This window comes from Pagrus major, chromosome 15, assembly GCF_040436345.1.
Source record: "Pagrus major chromosome 15, Pma_NU_1.0".
Classification (NCBI taxonomy): Eukaryota; Metazoa; Chordata; class Actinopteri; order Spariformes; family Sparidae; genus Pagrus; species Pagrus major.
Window position 1 is genome coordinate 24,453,834 of NC_133229.1, and position 25,404 is coordinate 24,479,237.

The 25,404-nt window shown below is 41.2% G+C and overlaps 1 protein-coding gene across 2 annotated transcripts; it reads left to right on the forward strand.

The window, feature by feature from the left end:
- The first annotated feature begins 1,276 nt into the window (after positions 1 to 1,276).
- On the forward strand, positions 1,277 to 25,370 carry slka (STE20-like kinase a). 2 transcript variants are annotated; one of them, XM_073481773.1, is made up of 19 exons: positions 1,277 to 1,887; positions 4,785 to 4,949; positions 7,957 to 8,005; positions 8,552 to 8,701; positions 9,595 to 9,667; positions 10,028 to 10,222; positions 10,447 to 10,528; positions 10,717 to 10,848; positions 11,465 to 12,748; positions 12,849 to 12,979; positions 13,502 to 13,625; positions 13,969 to 14,148; positions 16,987 to 17,079; positions 20,099 to 20,228; positions 21,417 to 21,541; positions 21,636 to 21,830; positions 22,220 to 22,345; positions 22,737 to 22,850; positions 23,007 to 25,370. In XM_073481773.1, exons 1-19 carry the CDS (start codon positions 1,738 to 1,740, stop codon positions 23,151 to 23,153), a joined length of 3,645 nt encoding a protein of 1,214 aa, XP_073337874.1. In that variant the 5' UTR covers positions 1,277 to 1,737; the 3' UTR covers positions 23,154 to 25,370. The 2 variants fall into 2 exon arrangements, with proteins under 2 accessions (XP_073337874.1, XP_073337875.1); XM_073481774.1 differs by lacking the exon at positions 16,987 to 17,079.
- Positions 25,371 to 25,404: the final 34 nt, after the last annotated feature.

Sequence of the window (25,404 nt, forward strand, 5' to 3'; positions counted from 1 at the left end):
TAAAGTATTTCTACTTTGTGTTACATTTTGTACAGAGCATCTGTGACAATGAATTGTCCACAGGATACTAAAAAGACAACACCCACCCCAACCACAGTCTGTTCACCCTGCTGTCGAAGAAGTATCCGCCATGGCACCACCAGACCACAGAGCACTTTCTCCTCCTGAACCCACCCTCAACACTCTTTTGTTTTGTGTGTAGCTTAGGTAACTACAACTACAGATGTTATTACACAAATGTGTGCTGCATAATGACAAATTCATCTTGAATTGCTACTTTTACTTAAGGATCTTAATAGTGATGTGAACCTATAATTTGATGAGTTCAATGTGAAGAAAAAAAATTGTATTTTACCAATAATTATGATCCAATAGTGAGTTATAATGAGCAACAGGAATCCTTAAAGCACCTTATAGCCTATATTGTTGTAGATTAGTGAAAAATGTGACCAACTAAACTTAATCATAAGGTTGTTTCTTATCTGTCAAACTGACAGGTTAGCGTACATCTTATGTTAAACAACTTCTAGTCATCTCTACCATTTTTTTCTTCGCCATGACAGCATCACAAGTAGCATGCGTGGTAGAGCCGAGGGGCCGAGCCGCCGAGCAGCACGTCCTGCCGAGGAGGAGATCCAGGAAACAGATACAGCTAACCAGCGGCGTCAAGCTGACCGGCGACGGACCGAGCGACGGCGGAAACATCGGCATTAATCTCCGAAGTAAAAACGCATTTAGTGGGGTTTACTGTGATGTTACAACAACATAAAACAGAATAAACTCGTAGTCGATCGTGATAAACGATGACCGTCGTGTTAAAATCAGTGGAAAATAAGCTTCTGACACAAGATGGAACTTTAATGGCACAAAATGGCAGAACGCCGTTTCATCCCTTAGCGTAACTGTTAACGGTTATGACGAACATAACATTTATACGTGTTTTTTTAATTATTTTTTTTTTTTACATTTATACATTCATTCATTTTTTGTGTATTTAATTATTTATTTCTGCATTTATTTATTTATTTATTTATAATAATATATTTTTTTTTCAAAGCTGGCAATATTTCACACTCACCAAATAGCACAAAAGATAGTTAATAACACATTATTATTATTATTATTATTATTATTATTATTAATAATAATTTTCTCTTAGCTGATTTTAATTACTTTTTTTAACGCCACTCCGTTAGCGATGCTTTTATTTTGGAACGTCTTTAGCGGAAGTGAAAAATAGCAACGTTAGCTTGATGCTAGTCCGCTAACTTCTCCGTGGTCAGCCAACCGAAGCATGGGGTCCTGTGGCTCTCCGGTTTTCGCTCGCTAACGTTAGCTTAATGATGAAAATGTCGTACTGAGTGCGGTGATACTGAGGATATATCCTGTCTCATCTTTTTTCTTTAAACAAAACGGGGAACAGCAGCCTGTGCCTAACGGCGAACTCTTCTCCGTATCCCTCCACCTCCCCGACCAGGCAGCCGCGTCCTGTGAGCACCGCTAGCTATGATGTGATTATGAACAGCTGCCGTCGAGGGAAGTTATAATTGACATTATCACAGCTGAATGGCGACCAAAGCAGCTCGCCTGCCTTCATTTAACGCCCGCATGCTGTTATTTCGTTAGCCATTTGAGCTCCGCCGACGGGAGGGAACCTCTATAATAATTTCTTGGCGGAAATAACCCGAAGAGACCGCATCCACAGACGGCACTGTAACTACTTCACGTCCCGAAAAGATGTCTTTCTTCAATTTTCGGAAGATATTCAAGTTGGGGCCTGATAAGAAGAAGAAGCAGTACGAACATGTACACAGGGACTTAAACCCAGAGGAGATTTGGGAAATCATTGGCGAACTGGGTGATGGAGCGTTTGGGAAAGTGTTCAAGGTAATGTGTTACATCCGCCTTGGGGCTTTCTAACCTATTTCTTTTAGACACTCCTCGCCACCATTGTGGTAAATGATGTTGCATTCAGGTCGTGGCATATTTCATTAAAATGATCATCGTCAAGGCGGTTTCCTCCAGGCCACTAGAAATAGACATTTTCGTTCATGTGTGTGCTGTGACGCTCATCAAAAACGGGGCTGCTAAAATCTTCCTGTGGAGCATATGTGAAGAAAACATGTGTTTAGTGACAGCCTAAACTCACCTGGTGAGTGTGTCAGAGGCATCCTCAGTTTAGGGAGGTGTAAGTAAGGTAGGCCAGGTTATAAATATGACTTTGCAATGTCATTGAGTTGGCCTCAGTATGGTTCACTTCCACAGAATAAACATGGCCTCATAAATGTCAAATCTAGAGAGCAGGTGCCATTAAAAGTCAAATCCCAGCCTTGTACAATGGGAGTTTGTCTACAAAAGCAAGGGCAGGTAGTGTGTGAATGCCATACAGCGTGACAGGTGCACAGGTGTGTATGTAGATTGTGTATGCAGTGGTTAACACTTGAGGTTGATGGTCTGTTTGTTTCGTCAACACAGACTGTAAATTATACATGAGGCGGAGACAATACCCACAACACCAGTTCTGTGCAATGCAAATTTAATGACAAATCCCCCCAAACAATGCTTGTGAACATTCGGTTTTTGTTAATACAGGGATTGTTTCCATCTGCAGTTATCCCAAAGGCTGTAGTTTGCAGTGTTGGATTGCGTTATACGGCGAGGTATTCATGGTTTTGTGTCCACCACCTGTAATCTCTGCTGCCTGACGTACCTCTCCAGGTTTATCTTTGTGTGGATTTGTACTGGGCTGAGAACAGCCTCTGGGAAGGTCAGCAACATGAGAAATAGTCAGCTCTGCTCATACACCAGTGAGTGAAGGTTGAATGGTGTTTTTTTCACCTTAATACAACCTCTTTTAAACAACTTTCAAGAAAGGATTGAGGAGTAAACTACCGGTTTTACACAGTTATCAGATCAGAAATGTAGTAGAGCTTTAACTATTAGTTGATTGAAAGAAGATTAGTTGCCAAGTATTCTGATCGATTAATGGTTTCAGGCATTAATAATACTAAATGAAGACTCTTTGGGTTTTTGTCTTTGGCTGGACTAACGAAGCAATTTGAAGACGTCACTTTGGGCTCGGGGATATTGTCATTTTCCCCAATTTGTTGACATCCTTGAGACTAAAAGATTGTGAAAATAATCATTGGTGTGTCCCTAAAATAGTTTCACACGAGGCTCCATCTCCTCATTGGTACATGGCTCTTGAACCCAGTTGAATAGCTCTCTCCCTCTCTCCCTGTGACTTATGTTGTCCCTTCCTGGAACTCTTCTGATCAAATAATGTAGCAGATGGCCCAGAAATCTCCGTTTGCTAGTTTCCAAGTCATATTAACTGATTAACTAACCGTGATGAAAGCCAGAAGACTATCGTGCCTTCTCAGACTACAGCCGAAGACTAATATACAGTTTTGTGTGTATAGAAGATATCGAAGGGGTGGGGAGGCGTTGCCTTCATCAGGTCAGGTTACTATCAACACAGACTACGTATTTCATCAGTTATTTCACAGGCATTTGGTGGCTTCCTCATTTGGGCGGGGTGACAAAAATTGCCAGTGAAGTGTGAATCAGCTGACATCATCCTAGCCTTTCTTAGTGAAGAGGTGTGTCCTTTTTATTGTACCTAACACAAACTGCTTAAATGATTGTCCTTGCTTAGCCCGTCAGTCCACTTTGTCAGAATGGCATACATGTCTTATAATATGAGAGACGGAAATTCAGTCCTGCTGAGTAGTGTGACCATGCAGTACAGAATCATCCTTATTATGATTGAATCAATTTTCTAATGTTAAAAGATCATAAAAGGATTGTTTGACACCCACATCCTCTCATTTATTCCCTCAAACCAGACCAGACCAGAGTGTTGTATCATAATGACTAAAGGCCACAGACTCCACTTAAATAGCTCAATGGCAGACAAATTATCGCTGCCCTCTCCATCTTGAAGCTAATGTTAAATATGCATTAATGGTGGCCTGTGCTAGACAGGCGTCAGCCAGTACAAAGGGAAAGACACAGCGAGTGTGTCAGGTCAGAACTGTGTAAATATAGGGTGTGACACACTCTGCTCTGCAGCAGTTGGTCGTAACACTCCCTCCCTTCTCTTTTTCCTTAACTCCCAGAGATTGTGTCTGTATCCATAAACAGTAAATCCCAAGCAGGCCTTAAAAATAACCTCCTGTGACTTGTTTGACAGAGTGAGAGGTAATTTTTTGTATTAGTCTCTTCAGTACAGCCTAGCCAGGAATGAAGATTTTGGAGCATGTGTTACCGGAAACCTATTACAGAAGAAAAGTATTTGGTATAATCTCTAAGTTTGTGCCACTGCAACTTCATTTGACCTTACAGCAGGTGTATGAAAGTGAAAGGAAAGAAAGAAGAGATGGTAGAAAAGGAAGAGGAGGAAGTGAGCAAGTGTGACAAGATCAGCTTTTGCTACTAGGTCAGGAGATGATGGGGTGTTTTTTTTCTTTACAGTTATTCCCCTTTCAAATACGTAACTATATGTTATCATAAAGTCTACGAAATGTATTTATAGAGATCGCTTTGATCTACACAAGCCATAAAGTGTTCGAGTGTTTATAGATCTACTTTCAAAGTGGCTTTTGTCTTTAATGAAGTTGTTGTTGTTGATGGATGTTCTTCCACAATAGCCACTTCACAGCACTGCCCCAACAAAGTAAGCCGAGCTGATTGTTCTGTAAGCCAGCCAGCGATATAAGAAATATATTAAACCCCATACTCAGTGATCAGTTTCCTTCTTTTGTCCTCCATGTTGCTTTCAGGCTCAGAACAAGCAGAATGGGACCCTTGCCGCTGCCAAGGTTATCGACACAAAGACGGAGGATGAGCTGGAGGATTACATGGTGGAGATTGACATTCTGGCCTCCTGCAACCACCATCACATTGTCAAACTGCTGGATGCCTTCTATTTCGAAGGCAAACTTTGGGTAAGTAAGCAAAGCGCCTGACTGAGAGAACTGTTTTTTTTTTTCTTCCTCGTTTGTTGCTGTTGATTTGAAGCCAAGGAGACACAGAGGCAGTGAACCAGTCACGCATGGAGACACACAAATTCATCACAAGCCAGTATTCGTCATGCTGTTGCTCAAAGGACTCTTGTATTTTTATATTAAAGGATAATAGTAATGCGTTTTCTCTCTCTTGCACTGCATGTTCTATTGCTTGATCTCCCAGAAGTCCCAGGTCATATTAGGAAAAAAAACACATTATAGATTGTATATCATCTTATTTAAACTGATGGATTATGTTATTACAATGTAGGTTAAGAAAGGCTCTGATAACAACTGGAGCCTGTGAGTTCCAGCTGAATACTTCCCATTTTGACCCTCCCACAAATCTTAAGCTGTGAATACAGTTCCTTAATAGTGACAAAAGAGCAAAATGTGTAAAAGCCCCTTCTGAAAAGATTCCTGCGTCTGCTTCCTTATCAAGCTATTTTAGCGTGAGCAGAGAGTTGAGTCACAGTGCATTTTTAATACATAGTCAGTAGATCTCATTCTGTGTGCAGTAAGAGGCCCCAGAACAATTAGGTCCTGGCAGGTGGTGTCATGTGACCATCCCTTGTGGACTGGCCACATCTATGGGATGATAATGGAGTGGTTTTGGTGGCTGGAGAAAGTGCCTGTGAATAATTCAGAGCTGCATACAGGTTGGCCCTCGGTCCCCCGTCTTAAAGCAGCATTATGAATGTGTTACTGCCTCTGCTTTGCATGTGTTTGGTTGAGTTAATGTTTTTTTTTTTCTACGAAATATTAATCATGGAAAGTATGTTGCTGAGAAAGGGAGGATTTATATGCATGCATGATGTTCAATTTAACCTGAGATTATGATCAGCAGATTTTAATTTGTGCACATTTGTAACACCTGTCAGTATCCTACCAAAGCAAATCACCAGGGAGATTCCTGTGGCACGATAAGTTGTTGTTATGCAGAACAGGAACAACTGCTTGGTCTGTCCTCTTTATTTTGAATCCCTGAATAGAGGGTGGTGCTCGGGTGTAGCTTTGATTGATTTTTGTGTATCATCTGATACCATGAGCTGCCGTCTGACTGGCAATGCCAATACAGATGAAGTGGTGGCCGGGTACATTACATCAGCTACTACAGCTGAGGTCAGGAGATGGTCTGGTTTACATCTCAATAACAGTAGAAGGGAATGGTATTATGTTCATCTAATGCACTACGGCTTCACAGAGAAAACTGCTCTGTAAACTGTTGAATCCATAGTTATGGATTGTATCATCAGACAGGAGGTCATGTGTTAAGTGTGCCTCACCTCTGCTGGGCATTGGATCATTATGCTCTAATCTAAACTTTTACTGTAGCTTTATATGTATGTCATTAAAAGTTTCACACAGGGATTGACAATTGAAAGTCAGTTTAAGTCATTATTACCTCCTTGACTTACAGTCTTTCATCAGTGCATTTCTTTTCACATCTTCCCTAATATAACTAGAAGAGGTCGACAGATAGTGGATATTTAAAGGCTGATATAATAACGGTAGTTGGGAGATAGTTAGTTCTGTTGGACAATGAACGATGTGCTGTTCTGTGGCTGAACTGGCCAGGATTACTTCTGTTGTGCGTCCCATTACATTGTTAAAAGCCTTACAAACCTCCAATAAAATCAGCTGTTCCAACGTTTAACGTTACGACGGGACTGCAAAGATTTAACGGTAGCCCATATTTTCTAAACCTATCACCAGAGTAATGCATGGAAGGTATTTCATGGAGTGGAGAAATCCTTTATGAAAGAAATATCTCTGATGAAACGGTAGTCTCTTAGTCTATCAAGTCTGTCGTGCTTGTATGGCTGCTGCATATCTAACGTTAACGTACAGCAGTTACCTGTCTGTCAGTTTGTTTACTTTAGATTAAGAGGGAGAGAGAGATTATGAGGATTTAGATATTTTCAGCAGAAGTGGCCCTCAAATGATGATGATTGACTCAGCGTACACGCCATGCAAAATGGTGACGTAGTCCCCCGCGGTCGGTGGAGGCTGCGCAGCCATCGGCAACTAGCGGAGCCAAGTTCAGCCGATAACAAGCCGATTATTTTGACCAAATACCTCTATCGATATTGCTACAAAATTGTAGGCATGACTATTGGTACTTTCACAAAATATTAACACAATGAGATTGTTGATAAGTAATCATCAGTGATGTGGATATGATGACTAAGTGAGTAAAGTAGTAAAGTAAAACAGTCTGGTAAGTTCAGAAAATTACATCACTTTACTGTAATGTAGCCCTTAAAACCAGGCAAAGACAACACTTTGGCCATATTATGATATAACAATATCCAAAATCTAAGACTACATATAGTGTCATATCACAATAACGATGCAATATCAATGTATAACCACACGTTACAAAGAATTATGCTTTATCTCTTTAATACATTTTAATGCTTACCAAAATGAGGAAATTGTTATGCATCAGGATGTATGTTGAAATATCCTGGATGTGAGTCATACCTACACATACACCCTAAAGAATGAGAATGTATTTTGTAGAAATTGTTTTAACCGGATGACCAACTGTCAAAACCCAATCTGCACACTTCTTGCTTCAGAATTGTTCTGAACATACAGAAATCATGAGCAGATGATCCCTCTCTGTGTCTCCATCTTGCAACTGAGAACCTCTGCTGATATTTCGACCCAACGAGGACTGACACATAAAGACTGTCCTGAAATGGAAAAGAAAAGATGCGTCTGTAGAGGATGCTCAATGCGGCTGATCGATTGGCTTCTTGGAATGTCTCCACAGTAAAATCAATAACATAGAGTAGGGGGTTCTGATGTTTTTCTCATAAAGGTCATGTTGTTCACCTACATTGCATAACCAAAGTTTGTTCTTAAAGCAAATGATGGATTCATTGCACTACAATACACATGACTTATTGCTCTGCTCTGTTTTGTTTTCCCGTTGCAGATTCTGATTGAGTTCTGTGCGGGTGGTGCAGTGGATGCCATCATGCTGGGTAAGTCCCTCATTCATCGAAGGAAACAGAAAATTATTATAAAGCTCTGGAGCCTTTTTCTTTGCTCCATCCTCAAGTGCCAACTCTCTCTGTTCCATCCAGAAGCCTCTGCGGGATTTTTTTTTTCCCTCTCCCCAGTTGGAGAGGTCGTTCCAACTGTGTAATTATTGTAGCTCAGATTTCAAGGAGTGGTTAGTCCACTTCTGATGCGTGCATTTTCTCTCTAAAACTACACCTCACCACTTTTCTCCAAGCGAATTACCATAACAAAAAGGATGCCAATTAATTCACTTTGCTTTTGGATGTTGATGCATTTTGCTTTGTGGTCTGACTCACACAGAGAGAAATTTCTTCCCCCAGATTTGTCCAGTCATACATGCTGGCTGGTGTCAGGGTGGAGTTTTGTCGTCCAGTTGCTATTGGAAACCATCAGGCTATGATATTTTGATATATCCAAATGGCTCAGTCTGTGTTTTTGAAAGTGCATCACAAAAAACACAAAAACTAGATCACTCATGAATTATCTCTGTGCATGTGTATCCACAGAACTGGAGAGGCCCCTGACAGAGCCCCAGATCCGGGTGGTGTGTAGACAGACCTTGGAGGCCTTGATTTACCTCCATGAGAATAAGGTCATCCACAGAGACTTGAAAGCCGGGAACATTCTCCTCTCCTTGGATGGAGAAGTAAAACTGGGTAAAAATCTCTCATCTTTTGCTGCACTTGCCACTAAATGTGAAGGATTATCACTCACGCTCCAGCTAAGCACACGTCAGATTACTCGCTTTAGAGTATTACACAGAACAATAACTGATTCATTGTTGATTCCTCTCTCAGATGTATGTCCTTGGTGGCTACTCTGAACCTTCCAGCGGGGCCAACACTAATAGGCTTAAGTAGCTAATTAGTAAAGTCAATTTTGGATCCCTTGGCCATCAGTGCAGTGCCAACCAGCTGAGCTATGTGACTTGTGGGATTGTGTAAAAGTGCACAGCACATTGTTTACATATGATAAAACTGGAATGACTCATTCATGTGGCATCAAGTTTTTTAAAAAGTGTATTTTTTATACACCACTTATGTACTGGAGTTGGTGATGCATTGAATCGGTTACATAATACTCCAGAATTAAGAGCATTCATGTTGCTGCTGTAGCATCCATAGCTGCCGGCTCCCCGATGATTCATGTTCTGTAGGCAGAGGGGTCATGACGCAGCCTGGCAAACAATAATTATCAAGCAGTCACCGGACTTAATGATAGATCTCTCTTTCCCTCTAATGTGTGCACACTGTAAGTGGTGTGAGGAGAAAGAGAGGAGGCTGAAATAGTTTTACAGGTGACAGAACAGCTGGGAGTGATGATGGACTCCCAGAGCATTATGAAAGGGAGATTCTTCACTCTTATTGGGGTCATAATTAAAGAGTTATGGCAGGTTAGTTAAGAAAGGATTCTCCCATAACTGTGTTGCTTTAGTAGAAATGTGAAATATGTTATTTTATGTCTTTTATTCCAGTGGTTTTACAACACAAAGTGTCATTGTGCAGTTGATTTGCTGATGAAAAGGATTGTAATTCATTTCTTCTTTCAGCCGACTTTGGGGTGTCTGCTAAAAATACTAAGACGTTACAGAGAAGAGACTCTTTCATCGGCACTCCGTATTGGTGAGTCATCAGCGTGCATACAAGAGGGCATTCACCCCTCTCTATCTGATAATTGTCTTAGCGTGTCCCGCAGCCAGGGGTGATGATTATTTTCAATGCAGTGGCACAAAGCTGTCATGGAATGTGGGATAAGAGAAAAAGCCTCATTCAGCAATTCGGATGCACTCTGGTGTTTGATGACCTCAGCCGAAAATACTGAATAGGCTTCCTATCTTTCAAATTCCAGACAGAGATGCACACACAAACAATTTTTTTTGTTTTTCACTTAATCTTTAAGGATCACAAAGTAACATGTCTGAATGCACTTGTCTAAAAGTAGCTTAATGCTAATCACAAACCCACTGACCTCTAATCTCGCAGGATGGCCCCAGAGGTGGTGATGTGCGAAACGTCCAAAGACCGTCCCTATGACTACAAGGCCGACATCTGGTCCCTCGGGGTTACCCTGATAGAGCTGGCACAGATTGAGCCACCCAACCACGAGATGAATCCCATGAGAGTGCTGCTGAAAATAGCCAAGTCCGAGCCACCCACACTCATGCATCCCTCTCGCTGGTGAGATAGTGTACTGGTGATAACTAGAGGAGAGGTGTTTCCGGAATGGAGATAAGGAAATGTTGACTGTTGAATGTGTGAGAGCTTGGTTAATTGTTAATGCCTGACTCTGAATGGCCACAGGGAATGTATGGTATTAATTATATTACACGGAGCAGGACCCAGGGACATTTATTCTGGCCTACAGCCAGCAAGCTGAATCTTTTTTTATTTGTCCTTGAAAGGTCACCAGAATTTAACGACTTTCTGCGGAAATCTCTTGATAAGAATGTGGACAATAGGTGGGGCCCAATACAGCTGCTACAGGTGAGCTGCATGACTTCATTCACTCCCTGCTGTTATCTCACAGTACACAACCATCCACACAACCTGTAATATAACCAAAATAATGCATAAACACACATAATAGAATTTGAATGTGTTGTTTCTGTTTTGCTGTTTGTTCCTCTGTCTAATTCATGTTGATGTTCTTGTGTCTCTGTCCATCTGCATAGCATCCTTTTGTATCAAGTGTCATTGATAGCAAACCTCTCAGAGAGCTCATCGCCGAGGCCAAAGCTGAAGTCACAGAGGAGCTCGAGGACAGCAAAGAGGAGGAGGAGGAGGAAGAGGCTGATACACCTGTGGTATGTAGATTTATTGAAGTACTTAGGGGTCTCACGTAGGCCATCCTGGTTCATGTCACAGATTTTATTGAAAAAAATATATAATATAAATATATATATAAGCAAAATATTTAATATATTGCTGCCTTAGTATTAAAAACCTCACCAACTGCTTATTTTTTAACTAATTAGTTTAAAATGTACCCTGAACATCGAGGAAACTCCATCGAATATTTAAACCACGTATTCATCTAAATAGTTGTTGCAGAATGATTACAATAATAATCTAATTATTAGCAATATATCATTATTTTATCTGAACAGAGAATCTTTTATTTTCAGAAATTAATATCTTCAGTAGTGAAAACTTTGATTCTGTGAAGTATTCATATGGTTCTATCTCATCCAGAAGTTATTTGGTCCTGCATAAAAAAATTGAGTGCCTCAGATCTCGCTAAAAATAGTTTTGGAGCTGGAAAAGAAACACCTTTTATTATATTTTGACTCTATATTTACAGATGATACGATGCCCACTGCAGTTCTTGTTGATCTCTTTGTGAAATGCATTGCTGTGATATTTTCTATCACTAACTGATGACATATTTTGATGTTCATATTTTTCTAACTGTATGCTCAGACGGCTCCTGGGCACAAGCGAGCACCATCAGATGTCAGCGTGGCCAGCTCAGAGGATGACAAAGTCCCACCAACTCCCTCCACGCTGGAGTCTGTTACAGAAAAGCCGACGGTCGAGACTGCTGAGGACCGCACCAGTGATAAGCTCTCTGATGAAGGACTTGGAACGAGTGAAGTAGACAAGACTGAGGAGGAGAAACTCAATGAGGTGTCTGATGCCAGTAATGAAGACCTGGTGCCTAGGCCCGCCAAGGCTTCAATCGCACCGGAGTCTATAGAGCCTAAACCAGAAGATGGTCAAGTTGAGGAGATTCCTGCTGAGCCTGAAGTATCACAGCCAGAAGAACCTGTGGAATCAGCAGATACTCAAGAACTTGTAACAGATGGTCAAGAAACAGAGGAGGAACAGAAGGAAGTACAAGGAGATAAAACAGAGGAGGAACAGAAGGAAGTACAAGGAGATAAAACAGAGGAGGAACCTACCCAAGTAATAGAAGAAGAAAGGGAGCCAGAAGAGGTGAAAGAGGAGGAAGAAAAAGAAGCAGGTGCAGAAGAATCCAGAGAATCACAAGAGCAACCTGAAGAGGCACCAGAAGAACCAGAATCCTTACCAGAGAAAGTGACACAAGTAGAAGAAGAAAGCAAAAAACCAGATGAAGAGATTCCTGAACATAAAGAGTCAGAAGATAGAATAGAAGACATTGTTAATGGAACACATGTTAATACAGACACAGAAATCATAGATTCACATGTAATAGACACAAACATAAATGGAGACACAGACACAAAGCCGAGTGTGGATGAGTCCCCCGCTGAGGTTTCGTTGGAGAAGGAGGCCAAAGAAAGTCAGCCAGAGGAGAAGCCTGAGGAGGAGGCCCCTGAGGAGGCAGAACAGCCTGAGCAAGACAGTCACCCTAGAGAGGAGGTTGAAGTGGAGGAACAGGCACCAGCTGCATCCATAAATGGAGTCAGTGATGAAGCCAAAGACACCCCTGAGGATTCAGAACAAGTGGTCCCATGTAAAGATGTCCCCGCGAAGGAAGATGAGGAGAAAGTCGCTCGTGCAGATGAGAGCACGTCCCAAGATACCGTCTCTGTCCCAGAGAGCGAAACCGATTCAGAAAGCAAGATCGAGCATGGAAGTCCTGCTGTGATCAAACCGGATATGGAGAAAGACTCCGACTCTGGAAGCAGCTCTGCTGCTGATAGTAACAGCCTTGACCTCAATCTGTCCATCTCTAGCTTCCTGTCCAAGAGCAAAGAAGGGGGCTCTGTGTCTATGCAGGTAAGCATAAATTGTTCTCATGTACAGCTCATGTCAGTTTTAAATTAGCAACACCATTTTGACCATATGAGCCCTCAAAATAACCCTGTTTCATTTATAGGAGTCAAGACGTCAGAAGAAGACTCTTAAGAAGACACGTAAGTTCATGGTGGACGGTGTGGAAGTCAGTGTGACGACCTCAAAGATAGTGACGGACAATGACACCAAGAGCGAAGAGATGAGGTTCCTGAGGTACGTATGTATCCAGGCTGCTCACCATACCGTCGCTCTAAATATGTGACATGGCCTATTTAACATGCCTGCCTTAGATAGTTCTCGTTCACTTCACAACTCCCACAGCTTTTAACAAATGCCAGATGGGTTATCTCCCGTGATGAATGCTGCATTATGTTACTGTCATCCTCCACGTTGCCTTTTAAAGACATGACACGCTGTGCTGAATGTTTACACAAGTGCACTGCAGTCTGATTATTTACTGTTGGTTCATGAGCTTATGTCAGTAGTGCACAAAGTTAACATGTATCAATTTAACAACTACTGATGCAGAAAGCAGGAAACACTAATGTGAGGCTCGAATTGTAATACATTTTAAGATTCATGTTAAAAACAGATAATGAAAGAAATAATGAAATCATCATCTCAGAAATGAGAAGTTTTTTTGTGAATAGAATGCTATATCATTGACAAACAACTGAATTTGAGATGAGCTAATATGGTGGCACCCTGACCGCACTGTCTGTGTGGTTTCCTCAGGCGGCAGGAGTTGAGAGAGCTGCGCCTCCTGCAGAAAGAGGAGCAAAGGGCCCAGCAGCAGCTGAGCAACAAGCTGCAGCAGCAGAGAGAGCAGATCTACCGGCGCTTTGAACAGGAAACAACTGTGAGTCAGTTTTTGCTGTATTGCAGTGGTGTGATGTTTTTTTGTATTTGGCCAACTCCTAGGAAATGAGCTGCTTCATTTCAAACATGATATAAATCTGAAGAAGAGAATTCAATGAAGCAAGCTGTCTCTGTCACTTAGCTACTGCTGTGAAGCACCAACCATCTTAAAGCCAGCTCAAAATGACACCATAAAATATCTTTTACCGTTAATCTTCTCCTCCCTCCTGAGCAATAAATAAATTAACCAATCTATGTTAATCTTACGATACCGGATCATATATTAAACACTTGCAGTCATCTTGTCAGGCTAATGCTGGTGTCTGTTGTTTCTGTCCGTGCAGGCTAAGAAGCGTCAGTATGACCAAGAAGTGGAGAATCTTGAGAAGAAGCAGAAACAGACCATTGAGCGACTGGAACAGGATCACACCAGCCGCCTCCGAGACGAAGCCAAACGCATCAAAGGGGATCAAGACAAGGAGCTCTCCAAGTTCCAAAACATGCTGAAGAACCGGAAGAAAGAGGTGCGGCCGTGCATGACGACCATATTTCTGCATTAGCTTGGGGTCGTAAGCATTTGCATGTCACATAGTATACAAGCTGTTTAATGGTGCATGTTTTTAACAACTTAGCCGGTGGCATACTTGGCTGTGTCATATTAATCCTGTGGGAGTGGTGTGTCTTGCTGGTCTGTCTGGTACTGTACGTGTGCAAATGATAGCAACAGACAGACTGTGCTATCCTTCTCCTAGCTGCTGCTAGCTCCATGTTGTTGTATCCATTATTCATCAGCCCTGAGGCTTCTGGTTGCCTCCTAAGAAATACTGCGCTGCTACTGAGTCTATTTGTTATTTTTAGAGAACAATTTAATAAAAGTTCAGGCTAAGGATACAATCTTATCATGATGGTGTACTGGGATTGTTCTGAAGACATGCTGTGTTAGGTCTTTATTAGTCTTCTCTGCCCCTTCTCTGCTTGGCAGCCTTAAATGCTTTGTTGGATTTTTTTGGGTGTGCTTGCAGTTTTTGTGTTTGGCTTTATGCAGCTTTTCTATGGCAGTAATGCCTTTTGGCATCTTTGATGCCTTGGTGTTTGTTGTAAAGCTCGCAATTTGCTTTCTGAGCCAAGTACAATATATTTTCATTGCGCAGGTTGGCTTAATATGGTTGCTTCAGCCCTGAGCTGTGTTCTGTGTTGTAGGTGCTAAGATGCAAAAGTATGCTAGTAAGCTATTGCCTATTGATAAAATGTTTTTGCAATGTTGTATTCTTTATTGAAAATGTATTGGTATTGTGTATTTAACTAACCATGTCTCTTGTATGAGTGTGTGAGGTGGCTTTGGTCATGGGAATGACCGACTTGGTGTTGGTTGGTGGTGTTGGGATCATTTTGGGAAATAATTAAGTTAAGTCTTGATCAGAGTAACTGATGTGGAATCATCCTTAATAGCATATTATTATCGACTTAAGTTCAGTTCATCCAGTGCATTTCCATACAATGAAAAACAAAGTATAAGCAGTAAACAGTGGCTATCATACAGGGTTACACACACAGTGTTGCACTATAAACAAATACATAAAAAAGAAATCAATAGACTCGAGTAATAGTGTGGAAAACACAAGTGGGTTAGTAGCTACTTGCTGCTATGCCCTGCAGACTGTTGCCAGACTTTAACACTGTCTTTAAAACAAGTGGCGTGGGCTGTGATGCTAAGATATCGGTCACCCAATGGTAGCAGTCAAAATAGAAGATGGCCCAGATGAGAGTTGTCGCTGATAATGGCGTGTGCTCTCCTCCTACACCTGACATCAGATATCTCATCCAGGTATGGCTGATTACTTCCTCTAGTTCTGGATGCATACTTAAAGGGGGACTTCAATAATTTTACACATTAAAGTGTGGTTATAGGTGTTAGGGAGTATAAAAGCATTTATAAAAATAAAATAAAAACTAGTGTAATGCCTGTTGTGGTTGGAGAGGAAGCTGCATATATCCGATAAATTGCCTCCAGTGATGTCAGTCAATGGCTAAGTTGCATTGTGGGTAATGTAGGTGGTAGGTTTTTTTTTAATAAAAGGAATAAGACAGCGTGGAATAAAAAAAGTTGATATCTGCTGTTCTTGATTTTAATCATTTGTTTTCTATCATGAGTCCAACAGTGTTATATGAGTGCAATGCAGACCAGGGGACTGCTTTTCAAAACCTAGCGCCTACATTACCCAGAATGCAACGTAGCCACTTAGTGCAATTATTATCAGAACACATGCAGCTTCCTCTGGAGCGGCAAAATGCTTTACACTACTTTTTTCACATGCAGTAGTACTCCACAAAACCTGTAAACACACTTGTAACTATTTAGCCTCAAGTAAGAACACTGGTAATAGTACACTGATAGAAACTGACCGTCCAAGAAAACAAAATAACCATTGTTGTTCCTTCCTTGGACTGAGACAGAAAGTCTGTTGGCCCACCTGTGAGTAATATGATAGTGGAGATTATTTCCCGCTCTCACCGCTTGTGGCCTTTTTCTATCTACCCACGAACAGATTGCATCACACAGCCCTAGCTACAATAGTTTAGCTGCCAGATTCACAATGGCACAGTGGTGTTAAATGCTGCAGTCTATGAACTGCAGTCCTGCGTAGGAGTGCAAGACAAAAGAAACAGTATCCATCCACACATCTGTCGATAAGCAAACTGAAGTGGGTCAAGGATACCTGGTAATATACTACAATATGAATGCTTTATCCATTTTTTTTTTAAAGCATTTTGTTTTCAAAATGGCCTCTAGTCCTTAAGACGTGTTATAAAAGATTTCTTAGATGCTGGATGATTGCTTATGTACGTGTATGAACAGGAAGAAACATCGAGAGTTATTCTGTATGTGGCGTGATGCATCATTACAGTCTCATCATAATCATAATAAAGATCATAGAGGGCAGATGATTCCAACTCAGTAACTCTTTTTAATTTCTCAAGGCAACAGCGATCATCTTGATGGCTGTGGGACTTAATTGAATGCAAAGTAATACGATGATGTATGAAAAGCCTACAGGGGGAGCTGATTTTGAGGACTAACATCTTCTGCCATGTACCAGTCAAAACTCATAACTTGACTCTAACTGGTGCAGATCAAACTTACTGATCTGACGTGCTCTGAAAATCTTCTAATCAAAAAGGCTGACTGACTAGTTCAAAGGAATATCAAACGAGGAAATTAAGCATGCTGTCTTCGAATCATTTGGTGGCTGGATGCAGTATCTATCCTCTCGAAGTCGTCCGTGCATGTTTTCTACTGTTGGCCGACTTTGTTAGATTTCCAGAATATACAGCATCAACCAGTTTCTGCACACACACTGTAGGCCAAACAGGACGTTGGACAGTCTCCCAAACACATGAGAAAAGAGCTCATGAAACGCATTAAGGAAGATCTGTCGCTCCTTAAGACTGCAGAGGTAAACCGTCACCTGCTGTCTCTCACTCTGAGAGAAAGATTACTCTTTCTTTCTCTTTCTCCTGTTCTCTCTTTCCCTACAACCTCTTTCTTTTTGTATTCATATGCACATACACGTGAATTGCTGTGTCTGTAATCGCTCCGTATTTGCTATATGAGTGTCTGAATTTTTGGTAAGACAATAAGATGAAACATATATTAACTGTGGGACTGTAGAAACTGTGGTGGTATAAAGACATTATTAGCAAAGCTGCAAATCAATAAGCGGAACTGCTTTATAGCTCTGCTGGATTCACATAATTGTTTTATCAATGTGACGAAGCAACTTGATATATTATGTATTTAATTCACAAGATTAGCCAAAAGATCAGTTATCAGTTATTTTATCTATAAGTCGTGTGTACTGCGTTTCTAGAATATGTTATACATTAGATATAAATCAATATCACAACATAATAATTACAGCTGAAACAATTAGTTGATTATTCGTTAGTTGATTTATAGAAATTGTGATGATTCATTGTACGGATCAACCAACATAGATTGATACCGATTATAAGTAATCAACGACACTGATAACCGATAATTGGAATCGATGTACGTTTGCGGTAAAAATTAAAATGTTAGTGTCAAAATTTATAACAAAAATAAGTTCAATTTGGTCAAGTACTGTACTTAAAGATATAATATGTAAGATTTCTGCATTAAAATGTTTGAAAAGAGGAGAGCTTTGTTAAATACTCTGTTGAGATGTGTACCTCAACAATGTCCAAACCCAGAGAAAATCGTCATTTTATTCAAGGTAACGGTGCGTTTCATTTGCTCACCTGTCGGCGAACAAGACTAAACATAATATCGCAACATTTCTGCCGGGATCACGTAGACAGATTTTTATCGGCAATAGTGGTTGTTTAGCAATGAAGACTGCAACTCGCATGATTCGTCACTACTTACTTCTTTTGTTTTGGTTTGATTTAGAGACCCAGAGTGGCAGAAATTATATACTGTGCTTTCACTTTTACTTATGCTTATTAAATTATATATTATAATCTAGATACAAACAAGCGTAAGGTCCAGTACACAGAAGTAGCCCTTTAATCTTGATCAAATAACTAAATATAAAAAATGTACGGAGGAAACGTTGTAGACCAAAGTATTCATCGTGAAAATAATCAGCAGAATAATTGATAATGAAGATGATCAGTTGCAGCCATAACAAAACGATGCATGCTGATGTATCCTAACGTCTACTCAACATCCCACAATGCAATTCTTCACCTTCACTCCTGAGATGGAATTTACAGTACTCATGTCAGTGATCATAAAAAATGATTAAATGATTCATCAGTGTCCGCTCGGGTTTTACTGCTCGCTGCAGAGCGCCCTGCAGTGTTATTATAAAGTGAATCAATGAGCGAATGAACGAGGGAGCAATTACAGACACAGCGTTTGTTTCCACAGCAGACTCCTGTACTGAAAAGCTCTTTTCCAAACTTAGTTTCCTGTGCATCTTTTATGAATTAGACGTGAGTCATGCGGAGAAAGGCTTTCTTTTCTTTGAAAGGTAACTCTTAGATTATTAACGCTCTCTGAGTCAGTAGCATGGAAAGTAACAAAACTGCTATTTCGCAAGCTGGATTAAACTCAAGTGCTGGAATTAAGAGCCGCTTTCAAGCATGAAGAGAGGTATTAATGACTAATGAATTGACTTTCTCCTAACAGTGCTGTGCGCCGTAAACTCACCGATACCCCCGAACAGGAAAAGGGCCATCTCTTACTTAACTTAGGAAGAATCAGTGTGTGTGTTTGTGTGTGTGTGTGTGTGTGTGAGATGTTTAGCCTGCTGTGTGCTGATCAGGGCGAGTGCGCTGTGTGCTCTCCTCCGCAGGCAGTGGCCCAGGTTATGATACAGTCTTTTCAGTTGTCCTCATGTGCACTCTTCAACGCTCAGATGCAGGATGTAAGTCCCCCCCCACCCCCTCCGCCTTGTTTCTCTCCGCCTCTGGCCCATACTTAGATGTGAGCGAGCTAACGTGCCAGGATAGTTTTGTGATGGTGCAGTTTTTTTTCTTTAGATACGACACATGTAAGCATGGGCGGTGTTTTTTTTGTTTGTTTTTTTGAGTGTTGTCATCACTGTGTTTGTGCGGTGGATCTCTCCTCCTCTCCTGCTCAGTATTTTTCCCTCCACCAATCCACAAACGTTCTACGTCTAGTCTGTGTATTTTATATGGTATTTATATTGTAATACATCGTTTGCATCGGACTAGATTGAGTCTGGGAGTAAACATGCACCGTACTCTTCTCCAGAGGAGGTGCAGTAGTTGGTTCCCTTCTGACCGACTGCCTTACAGGATGGATGTTAAAGTCTCTTCTATGACATTTTAACCATCTCAGTTAGGAATCAGCAGTATAATAAAAATCTTTCCCAGGTTTTCTCTACTGATAAAGTCAATTCTGTATAATTATCTGATCAATTATGCCCTGATCATTGTTAAGTAATAGCAGTGCATAACCCACAATCTGCCACCAGCTGGCTGTGGAAAATCTAAAGAATAGATCATTACATCGTTTTGAATTATGTAGCGATAGCAAATAAAAATTAACTGATAATTTGGCCCGTTCTGTGATGAGTCATGCATAATGTAGGCTGTTCTCTGGACGATGTGACCGTCGTTGTAGATGTTGTCTCGCATAAAACTGTGAATGTGAGTCTTTACTGGACTGTTAACTTCTCTTTCTCTCTCTCTTCACCTCCATTGTGGATCGTTGCCATCCATGACCTCTGAGTGTCTCCTCTTCTGATTCCAGTTGATGCTGTGACATCTCAGTGCTCTGTGTTGTTCTGAACTCGAAGCGCTTGACTTGACTAGATTATATAATCGTACTTCAGGCAGTTTTGATATTTTAGATGTGTTTGTGCTGTGACATTTTCTTGTGCTGTCTCTCTCTGCTGTCCCTCTGTAATGATGGATTCCTCCAGCTGTTCCTCACTGCTCCTCTCCTCTCTGGCTCCTCAGGAGCAGGAGTTCCTACAGAAGCAGCAGCAGGAGCTGGACGGAGCTCTGAAGAAAATCATCCAGCAGCATAAACTGGAGATCGCCACTATTGAGAGAGACTGCCTCAACCACAAGCAGCAGCTGATGAGAGGTAGGAGATGGAGGGGCGACGCTTTATATTAAGATCCTAGTTATAGGCGTTATAGGATACTTTAATATTGAAGTGACTGTATAAGAATTGACAGTGTTTCCCACCATTTTATCATTTTTTACTTTTTATTTTTCACCCATCAGAGAGAATGATGCCGGCCATGATCGATTAGCTAGTAAACAACTTGCCCTCGCTCTGCCTCTCCCATCTACTGACATTCACACATGCTCTGCAGAGAAACACAGAGAGATGTTCTCTGGTATCACATCCCTCCTAAACACACCGATTGTGATGCGCGACCTCTCCCCTCTGATGTCGGCCTACTCATGTCATTGTACTGTACAAACTTGCAAGTGCAGTGGTTGTTGCAGTGTCATTTGATACCATGTGGGTTTCGATAGGCTACGTATTTAGCGACAAGCTTCCTCCATATATGACTCACCTGCTGTTGTGAAAACAGAATCAGGGGTGTAGCTTTTGGGTGACTTTAATAAACATGCTGCTGATGAAGAAAGTGAACAGAGCAGACACACACAGGGAAAATGGCGAGGCAAGCCAGTGTGCCTGCATTAAAGTGGACAGTTAAAACAGCAGTACAAAGGCAAAGTTTTTAAGCAATTATGAAAAAGATGTTTGAGTGTCATTCTCGGATCGTCAACCACAGCCCCAGTCCCCAGGCTGTGCGCCACAGGTTGTGGTCAACACTAAATTCATTAACCTTAATAAAGCATTGTTCTGGGTCTAGATAGTTAGAGTATACTTAAAGGAAATGTGAAACTTTTCTGATTTCCTGGCAACACAGCTGAAGCCACCACGTCAGCAGACTCTTGTTATCAAAACAGGCAACACGATGTGACAGATTACCAAGAATCTTGTGCAAGTTTCAGGTCTCTAATTTTATTTTCATAACTGAAAGACATGAAACCAGTAACGGTCTGAAAAACTTTTTTTTTTTTTTTTTTTTACTTTTTAATTTAGTCTCAGCTTGTAACAGAGTCAGTCAGATGTCGCAGAGTGACACACAAACGAGAACACAGACGTCCTGTTTGAGAAGACGTGTTTCAGCTTGTCCAACTTGTCTGTTTGTTTTCATCACTCTACTCGTCACCGGCTGACATGCATGTGCACGTTTGTTAACTCATACTTGTTTGGCATTAAAACGTGATCATTTGTGTGTGTGTCTTGAAGCTCGAGAGGCTGCCATGTGGGAGCTGGAGGAGCGCCACCTGCAGGAGAAGCACCAGCAGCTCAAGCAGCAGCTGAAAGACCAGTACTTCCTGCAGAGACACCAGCTGCTGAAGAGGCACGAGAAAGTAAGAGCTTGGAGAGGAATCCACTCAGAGAGAACGTGAAATCTTATTTAACGCTGCTGAACTCAAAAACTATCTTTGTGTGTGCGTTTTATAGGAGATGGAGCAGATGCAGCGCTACAACCAGCGGCTGGTGGAGGAGATGAAGAACAAACAGAATCAAGAGAGGGTTCGTCTGCCCAAGATTCAGCGCAGCGAGGCCAAGACCCGCATGGCCATGTTCAAGAAGAGCCTCCGCATCACCGCCACTGCATCCGTCACCCCGGAGCAGGAGAGGGAGCGGATAAAACAGGTACAGACAGCGTGGCTTCAATTTCTGCCCGTCGCGTTGATGTTACTGAACATGCAGGGTCTTTTTTTAGCAGCACTGTGTCACTCTGGCATACGGTCTCACCCTAACATCTGTCCAACTCAAACAGAACTCTTAATGAGGTCAGCCTGTCTGGCCGCAAAGTTTTCCATTCACCATTTCACAAACGTCGCTGACTTGAACATTTATTATCTATTTAATCTGGTTAGTTTTGTTTCCGACTTGTGCGCAATCTTGGAGGAAATCTGAAACATCTTTAAAAAGTTTCTGCAGCAGAAATCAGCCAAAAGACAAGTCACGCAACAGCTAATTTTGGTGCAGCGTTGTGGGTCTGAATCGTTGTTACATTTGTCCGTTGTATTTTGGTCCAGTTCGCTGCTCAGGAAGAAAAGAGGCAGAAGAACGAGAGGCTGCATCAACATCAGAAACACGAGAACCAGATGAGGGATCTGCAGCTGCAGTGTGACTCCAACATCAGGGAGCTGCAGCAGCTACAGGTACACACACATTTAATCTGTTTCAGATCACAATTTAAGCACTGAGCTTACTTTCTTATCTATGCAACTTGGATGCAACAGGAGCAGCTTTAAAACCAAGATCAAAAATAGTGGATGGTTTTGAATCATTACTTTGTGAGGCTGCTGGATTTGAGAGGTCATGTCATCTTGCGAATCCAACTTGCCAGGCTTCATTTTTTGAAAAACAGTTTGTTTCCAAGGAGAAAGAAACCATCTGGAGGGTCAGGTTATTAAAAAAAGAGGAAAAACATGTTCAGTTGAATGAATGAATGAATAAGAGCAAAGAAATACAAGTATATTCTAGTGCAGCTAAAGTAAATAGAGTACAAGAGTCGTTGTTCGTGAATCTTAAAGAAACATTTTCTTACAGAATGAGAAATGCCACATTCTGATTGAACACGAGACCCAAAAGTTGAAGGAGCTGGACGAGGAGCACAGCCAAGAGATAAGGGAGTGGAGGGAGAAGCTCAGGCCCAGGAAGAAGGTATACGTAACATCCTTTTACTCTTTGAATGTCTTTTATGAATTCTCTCTAGAGTCGTATCATGCTCAGTATCACGCTCCTGCAGAGAGCTCAGATGTCTGAACAGTAATCTTCAAAGAGGTTGACTCAGTTGTTTGTATCTGCTGCCCCCTGCAGGCGTTGGAGGAGGAGTTCACGCGGAAGCTCCAGGAGCAGGAGGTCTTCTTCAAGATGAGCGGCGAATCCGAATGCCTTAACCCCACCACGCAGAGTCGAGTGTCCAAATTCTACCCCATACCAAACCTGCACAACTCCGGTGTATAGCCTCCTCTCTGTCTGTGCTTCGAGACAGACTCGGCTGCGCTCACAAGACTCTTCCTGGTGGAGCGGCGTCATCTCTCCGTTACCGATAAACACAAAAACTTCTTCACTGCTTTGATTCCACCGTTAGTGAGCATGACGTGCCTACACACCGTTCCCTCACTTAATCAGAATTTTTTTCTCAGCTTGTTGGGAAACGTCCGATGGATAATATGCACTTTTTTGAGCATGTTCAAATTTTAGAAGTCTGCAGTTGGTAGCGAAGGCCAATCGTGCTTCACAGATTACTGTGAGCACAGCCTGCTACAGTATGAATGATCTCTAGTGCCTCGTATGTTCTTTTCTTTCTGCATTCAGGCCCTTTCTTGTGTTTTCTACAGCTTGCAGTACAAAACGTCGCCCCTGAATGTCTCGCACTTAAATAACTGGTTATGATTTCCACCTGTAATCCAGAAATGTCGAGAGATTGTTTCACTTAAACTGGTGATGAAGCTAAACCTGAGATCACATTTTGCTGCGTGTTAGGCCGAGCTGGTTGGAGGGAGATGTGCTGATGAGTTCAAAAGAAAACGTCTTTCATATGCAGCGTCATGTTGGTATCATGAGGCTGTAAATTCAGATTAAAAGGAATGTACTGTGTTGTAAGATGTTACATGTGTGCACCTGCATATGAAGTTGTATCAGATACTGTGCTTAACATAAGGAGTTTACATTCTTGAGAACAAAATTATATCTGTTGCTTTAGTATTGCTGTATTCCCAAACTTACATTCCCCGGTTTAGTTCGACACAGGACTCCCTAAAAACTTGGTATTTCGCCCGGGAGGCTTGTCCTTGTGTGCCTGACGCATTATCGTTATCGTCGACTCGCATTGGGTGTCTCGTCACCTCTAACTTCAGACAGATGATTTTTATTGTTTGTGATCGTCGCTGTTTGTGTCCCGTGTGAAAGGAAGAAGGTCAGGGCTGAGTTATTATTTTAATCCAAACAATGATTTTACCTAAACCCAATCAAACTGCGACTGAAAACTGAAAATACTCCTTTAAATACGTCTAAAATTAAATATATAAAACTCTACACACACACAATCTCCCGACACCCTAATGGATGTCATGCGCAAGATCCATTCAACCAACACAATTTGCTTTTGTCCATCTTTATACTATATCATCTGACTTGTTAAAGGCTTTCCAGAGTTTCCTCTCTCTTCTTATGTAACCACCCTCACGGTCCTAAAAAGAAGTTTCCATGCACATAGACGTGAGGTCAAATACAGACATTATTGAAAAACAACGTGCTGAGACGGAGCGTGCGCTGCTGTTTTGAAAAAACCACGCTCGTCCGGATGAAACGCCAAGTTTTTAATGAAACCCAGTGAAACACAGAAGGTGTCCTGTTTCTTCCCGGAGAATGACGTACTTTTTATTTTAAATATATAAAAATAATCACTATATCTTCTGGGAGTTTGATTGAGCAGTGGTCTCACAAAGAAATGTTGTGAGAAAAAAACTTAAGGAATGTAAAGCTGTTTGATTTGCACTGTTTTTGCCACTTGAGCTAAAGAAAATAAAATATGCAGTAGTGAACTGTCAACGTGTTTTTGGCAGCAAGTTACCTTTTCAAACTCCAAACTGACTGAAGTGTCTCAACATTTTTCCCTTTTTTTTTTAACTCTCTTCTTTTTTTTCCGAACATGCCCTTAGTATTTTATGATCTAGTTTTCTAAACGTGTATCCTGATGTATTGATGCTGTAATCGCTCCTTTTTTGATTTACAACAGTGTTGTATGAAAGGTAAAATGCTGTATCTGTAACTGTGGGAGGAGAAGAGCTTCGCTGTATTTTATGAGCAAAGTATTCACAGACGGTTCACAAAAAAGATAAACCTGATTAGTTTATTTTGCCACATCAGTGCATGTGTTAAGTTCTGTATGCTGACATTGACATCGACTAGTGTTTCGTCACGAATGCTGGATTTTTATCGGGGTTGTTGGAGACTGTGTCTTGTGAATTACACCATACGCCCCATAGATTTGAAATATTTTTTTATTTCGTTCAGTTACAGCATTTTGGATGTGTCGATCATTCTACCACAATGAATAGTCATAGTATATGCATTTTTGATGTCAGATCAAATGTATGTATGTAAGTGTCTTTATAAATGGACATTTTTTTTTCGTTGTAAATAAAAAAATATTGACCGTTTATTTGACATTGGAAACACCTCGAGTTGAATTGTTTGTTTGTTTTTTCAA